The sequence below is a fragment of the Nannobrachium achirus genome (assembly GCF_963921795.1).
Source record: "Nannobrachium achirus genome assembly, chromosome: 23".
Lineage (NCBI taxonomy): Eukaryota > Metazoa > Chordata > Actinopteri > Myctophiformes > Myctophidae > Nannobrachium > Nannobrachium achirus.
The window spans coordinates 9524779-9531666 of NC_137830.1; the positions used below are offsets into that span (position 1 = coordinate 9524779).

Sequence of the window (6888 nt, forward strand, 5' to 3'; positions counted from 1 at the left end):
TTAATGTGCAACATTGTTTTCTCTATAAGAACAAACCAACATAAAGATTAAGTGTAGAGCGTATCTGCACATTTCTAAAGTGACAATTTAAGGACAATTTAATAGAAATTTTGAAAATAGCAGATCTACATGCTCACAACGCCTCGAGGCATTGTGAGCATGTAGATCTGCTATTTTCTAAATAGAACCGTGTTAAACAAAATGTAATGCCTCAAGTCTCGTCAGTGTGGGCGGTCCCCAGTTAAAATATGATTATTCTGGGGGTCGCGGCCTGAAAAGGTTGAGAACCACTGCATTATATTAACAATCTTTCCCTCTTCAAGGGTTCTAAACCCAGCACCATCATCCCAGCACCCAGCACCACCCCAGCACCCACCATGCAGGCCCCTGGGCCGGAGCAGGACGACTCCTTCGACTACCTGTTCAAGATCATCCTGATCGGGGACTCCAACGTGGGGAAGACCTGCGTGGTGCAGAGCTTCAAGGCGGGGGTCTTCTGTGAGAAGCAGCAGAACACCATCGGAGTGGACTTCACCGTCAGGACACTGGACGTGGAGGGCAAGAAGGTCAAGGTCAGTGATTGATTGATTGATTGATTGATTGATTGATTGATTGATTGATTGAAGACCAGGCACGTGCACACATGCCCTTTTATCCATCTGTTAAAAAGTGCCCTCTCCAGACCACGAATGCAGTTTTTACTATGGTGAACTATCCTGAATAGAAATCCAGTATTGACTTGATTATGCTTAGTTCAGTGTGGTATCAAGCACCGAAAATAGCCGACCTCCAAGCTCACAACGCGTTGCAGTATTTCAACCAAGAGGCCCTTTTAGAAATTTCAGCCCTTGCCTGCCTCTCTAACATTCTCTGCACGTCCCTGATGAAGACTTTATTAGAGGTTTTCACAGGAAAGGGTACAGTTTCATGATTTACCTCAAAAAAGCTTCAATTGAGGTCCTTTTTTAACTCATTTAACATTGAATGACAGACAGATAGAACACAGTACTATGCAGAATACATCATTAAATAAAACAATGCAAAATAAATAGTCATTAGTCAGAGTGCTGTCCACTGTCAGAGGTGGAAAAAGTACTCTTACTTACTGTAAGTAAAAGTATCAATGCTGCAATGTAGAAATGATCTTGTTACGAGTTCAAGTCCCATGTACAAAATGTAAAGTAAAATTACAAAAGTATTGGCATCAAAATACACTAAAGTACCAATAGTAAAAGTAGTCATTATGCACAATGTCTAATATTTCAAGTTCGAAATGTATAAAAATCTTCTGAAAATAGCTGATCTACAAGCTCACAATGTGTCGCATCGTGAGCTTGCAGATCTGCTATTTTCAAATGGCTGAAATATCTATAGGGCTGAAGTAGTTTATAGTGTGTTATTGAAACATCTGTACATGAAACTACTGAAATACACTATATGATGCCAGGTCAACAATGACCTGGCATCTGTCTATACATAACATGCTATCTAAATGACATTTAAACCTGTGGATAAACCGCCAAGGTCGCAAGTGCTATGGGCTAAGGTGGAGTCTGAAGATGAGAGTCTTCGGGTTAGGGTGGAAGCTAGGGAGTGAGTCTGCAGTTCTAACTGTTTAGGTACAGCCACATATCTCGCGATTGATGCATTGACCACCATCCACTCCCATGTTAAAAGAATAACCCGGAAGAGGTCTTAGCTCTGTGAACGAAGAGGCATTAAGCCTCTGTGGGGTCAGGAGCTCAAGGGTTGAATACAGGTTCATGTTTCAGGACTGCTGTACTCTCAATGGGAGAGACTTAAACGCCGGAAGAAACGTCACTTTGTTGACACTCACGTTAGCTGCTCAAGTGTGAAAGTTCAAAGTTAAGGCAGTAATGCTGTTATAGGCAGATGCGTTTGTCGCCAGGTATGTGGCTGTGCCCTTTGGGAGCCATGCAGGAGGGAGAAGAGTACTGGGACGATTGGAGCGTAGCTAGAATCAGCTTCAGACTTTGCCGGGGAGATGGTGTTGATTTCCTGCTTCTTTGGAACCAGAACACTGTGTTGCCTAGAAGAATGAATGAATGAATGAACCTTCACTGATCTTATCAGTGGTGCTGAGGTGTCTTTTCCATTCACAGAGAGTACAGTATGTCTGTAGACCTTCTTACACAACCACGTATTTATAATACTGTATAATGCAATATTTTGACTCTGTAGGCTGCATCACGCACACATGCGCACGCATGCACGCATGTACGCATGCATGCAGAGCATAAAAGGACAGGACACCGATATTATAGGTGCAGTAGGCCTAGTGCTATACAAACAATACTAGCATCATCAGTATGCTCTACTTAAGGTTACATTCACAAAATCATGGCATGTGCCTTCATTATACAGGGGATGACACTAACGGCTGCCCGACTGCCTGTGGCAAGTAAATAAAACAGGTTGCCCGACGGACAAGTGCATTCAGTCTTCATTAAATATTATTGGCTATTCATGAAGGACAATGCTACCTTTTTATAACTAGCAGCATGCACTGATTCAGCTTTTTTGTTCTACAATAAGGATTTATTTTTCGGGGCAAGTGGGCATAACATCTCTGGGACCTCAGTACTCTATGGCTATAAGTAACAGTATCTCTGCCATATGTGGTGGCTGCCAATTATGGCAGAGAATCACAATACTTTACCATCCTTTTTTATCCTCCTTTTTGGAAAGTTGTTGAAACCCTCTAACACGTGTAACTTGTGTGCATGCGTGCAAACAATACACACATTTATATTTATAATAAACACTTTGGAGAGGGGGAGGGACCATGCCGTTTCCTATAAACATGATCCTGTAAGCACTTTATCTGTCAGGGTGTCATCTGTGTCGTCACAACACAACAGAACCAGTCCTGCCAGTCAGTGTCACTCACATGATCAACCAGTCATTCCTGTTCCTACCAGGCCCCGTGGCCTACAGTAACCTTTGTCACACACACACAGCGCACGCATACACGCACCCACCCACGCACGCACAAAATTGACAAATTGACAAATTGACAAATGGTGGTATTTTTTGCAGGTGTTTGAATATTTATATTTTTAAAGCTAACATTTGGAACTCAAATATTTGCTCCTGGGGGGTCCCTGACACATAATATTTCGAGATGGGGGTCTGCAGTCAAACAATTCTAGGGGTCCTTGACATGAAAAAGTTTGAGAACCACTGACATAGAAACATGTGTTTTCCAAAAAAAAAAAAAAAAAAAATTGGGTTAAAAATATTCAAAGACTTGCACACATTTTCAAGATTGAAAAATAATAGCATATATCTGCTATTTTTTAATAGGTAAAGGTTAAATTGCGATGCGATACAAAGGATTTTAAACATTTACTACATTTGAAAACTCGTGAAAATTGACATTTTGGCACTTTTGATGCTAATACTTTTGTACTTTAATCAAGTACATTTTGAATTCTGGTATTTCTATACTGCAGCATTGATACTTTTACTCAAGTACTTTTGGGATTCTGGACTTTTACTTATACTAGAGGTATTCCTATATTGCAGTATTGATACTTTTACTTAAAGCAAAACATGTCAGTATTTCTTCCAGCCGCAGTCACATGGTGTAGAGTTACTAGAGTATGTTGGTCATAGCCTCAGGAATGGTGGAATCTCCCTAACTGTTATCACACACACAAGTAGGCTACACACACACACGCACGCACGCACGCACGCACGCACGCACGCACGCACGCACACACACACACACACACACACACACACACACACACACACACACACACACACACACACACACACAGGCCTGTCTTTGTATCGTTGTGTAGATCAGCTTGAAGACAGCGGTGGGGGAGGAGTCTATCTCCTCCTCCTCAGGTATAGAAGTCAGTAGTTGACCTTTGACCTGCGGAGCAGACGGTGAGATAATACAGTTAACGTTGACGATCATCTGTTTCCTGATTCCTCTTAGAAATGATGTCTGGCTGATTGGTACAGTCAAAAACATTTTTTCTCCCCCCCCCCCCCCCCCCCCCCCCCCATCTACTAAAATAGCACTCTTTTTACACCAGTGGTTTTCAGCCTTTTTCATATCAATTATTCCATTACTTACTCAGCATTTGAACCACGGACTACCATTTACAGTAGCCTCGATATCTGCTACTTTTGAGCTTGTAGATCTGCTACCTTTGAGCTTGTAAATCTGCTACTTTTGAGCTTGTAGATCTGCTACTTTTGCATTTGAATCCTGATAAGTCACTATAGAGCAGACCTGGGCATAATGCGGACCGGGGGCCACATGCGGCCCTTTTGCTGACTCTGACCGGCCCCTGAGAGCTTACTTGGAAATTTGAAAATAAAATCCTTTCTAATTTTACCTTATGTTCTAATTTGACCTTTGTTGTTTCAACTCTCACAGTATTATGAAACTCAAAATGCGTTTGGTTTTGGGGTCAATGTGACTGAAAATGATCACAAATGTAATGCGTCACAAATGTTTCACATTTTGTTTAGGCTATAAGCCTTCTTTTGACATTTTTTATTTAATAAATTACATTTTTATAAGGCAACCTCGCCTTTTCATTGCCTAATCACACATGTATACCAGCTTGTCAAAACAATGCTATTTACTGCCTTTATTTAGAAATAAAATTAATATTATGCAGAATTGAGTTCAGCCTTTTGGCCCGGCCCTCCACAATATTTTCAATTTCTTATTTGGCCCCTTGGGGAAAATAATTGCCCACCCCTGCTATAGAGGGTATGCACATGCATAACGTGAGTGGCAAATCGAGTGGCAAAGTGAGTTTTCAGACTCTTCTACCATGGCGCCCCAAATGTAGAATGAAATCCCCCCGTTGCACTTAGAACTGCAGACTCACTCCCTAGCTTCCATTAGAACTACAGACTCACTCCCTAGCTTCCATTAGAACTACAGACTCACTCCCTTGCTTCCATTAGAACTACAGACTCACTCCCTAGCTTCCATTAGAACTACAGACTCACTCCTTAGCTTCCATTAGAACTGCAGACTCACTCCCTAGCTTCCATTAGAACTACAGACTCACTCCCTAGCTTCCATTAGAACTACAGACTCACTCCCTAGCTTCCATTAGAACTACAGACTCACTCCCTAGCTTCCATTAGAACTACAGACTCACTCCCTAGCTTCCATTAGAACTACAGACTCACTCCCTAGCTTCTGCCATGGTTTGAAGACTCACCTCTTCAGACTCAACTCGTCAGACTCCACCTTGGCCCATAGCACTTACCGTAGCACGTGCCTATACCCTCAATGACCATACATGAAAGTTAGATAGGATTTTGTATAATTATGTTATGTGATTTGTATAGTTTTTATTGAATAGGTCCTTGGTCTACATGCATTTTATTAGATTACTATTTCTATGCAGTTGTTGTGTTGATGTATTTCCTTATTGTAAATTGCTCTGGATTAAGCATCTACTAAATGCCTAAATTGTAAATTGTGTGTGTGTGTGTGTGTGTGTGCGTGCGTGCGTGCGTGCGTGCGTGCGTGTGTGTGTGTGTGTGCGTGCGTGCGTGCGTGCGTGTGTGTGCGTGCGTGCGCGTGCGTGCGTGTGCGTGCGTGTGACAGATCCAGGTGTGGGACACGGCGGGTCAGGAGCGGTTCCGGACCATCACCCAGAGCTACTACCGCAGCGCGCACGGCGCGCTCATCGCCTACGACATCACCCGGCGCTCCACCTTCGACTCCGTCACCCACTGGGTGCACGAGGTGGAGCACTACGGTGCCTCTAACATAGTACTGGTGCTCATAGGTGAGAGTGTGACTGATTGATTGATTGATTGATTGCAGTGTTGTTTTTGACAGCAGATTTTGATTTAGTTTTAGTCATAGTCTTTTGAATAAAATGTCTTTTGGTTTTAGTCATAATTTAGTCACCCGAAAAGTTTTAGTTTTAGTCGAATTTTAGTCGACTAAATATCATAAGATTTTAGTCAACTAAAGCTACAGTTGATTTAGTCAATTAAAATGTATTTTCGCAGGCTTTGATGACATCGTAATGACTGATTTTACACTGGTTGTGTGCTGAAAATATAAGTGCTGAAAATAGCAGATCTACAAGCTCAATGTGAGCTTGAGAGCTGAGAGCAACCAAACATAAAATTACTCTCTTCTCCACTAGTCCCTCCCTAACATTTTTGTCTAGTTTTTATTTTGTTGACGAAATTGTCAATATATTTAGTCTTAGTATTAGTCATCACAGCATAGTTTTTATTTAGTTCTTATTTAGTTTTCGTCAGTGAAAAAAAACACAGTCGACAAACATTTTTCGTCATAGTTTTAGTCGACGAAATCAACACTGATTGATTGAATACTTTATTAGAAGTTTGCATAGGAAGGGGCACGGTGGCACAGTCGGTAGCGCTGTTGCCTCGCAGCTAGAAGGTCCTGGGTTCGATTCCTTCCCGGGGACGCTGTGGACGCTGTGGGCGCCGGGGGCATGTTCTCTCCTCCACGGCATCAGTGCCCATACCCTAGGTGGGATTGGCGAAAGGTTCTTTCTGTGTGGAGTTTGTATGTTCTCCACGTGGGGAAAGGAACTGGTGGGAATAACGCCCGCTATGTCCAAATGGGGAAGCTTCCCCCTGTCAGGTGATAAGAAGCGGCCTGCTCACACCTCATGCACTGAAGGAAGCATGAGCTCAGTTTGGGGCTCTCCCCAGGTTGGCAGAGGGAGAGCAGCGCCCAGGATTACAGTTTAGGCAATTGGCACTGGGTGAAAAATGAGTTACAAAATTGTGAAAAAATAAAAATATAAAAAGGATTTAAACAAGAAACAAGAAAGTGCAATGACCTACAGCATGTCCTAAATGACAGGTCGGCCTCACCAAACTGTGAGC

General features: G+C 42.5%; 1 protein-coding gene across 1 annotated transcript in view; it reads left to right on the forward strand.

Moving 5' to 3' along the window:
* Nucleotides 1-377: 377 nt before the first annotated feature.
* LOC308308740 (ras-related protein Rab-19-like) overlaps nt 378-6888 on the forward strand; it is a gene marked incomplete at both ends in the record, with an annotated part of 9512 nt that continues 3001 nt past the window's right edge. Inside the window, 2 exons of the mRNA XM_080754194.1 lie at nt 378-572; nt 5618-5801. Coding sequence (XP_080610320.1) covers nt 378-572; nt 5618-5801 — 379 coding nt within the window. The remainder of the gene's footprint in view (nt 573-5617; nt 5802-6888) is intronic.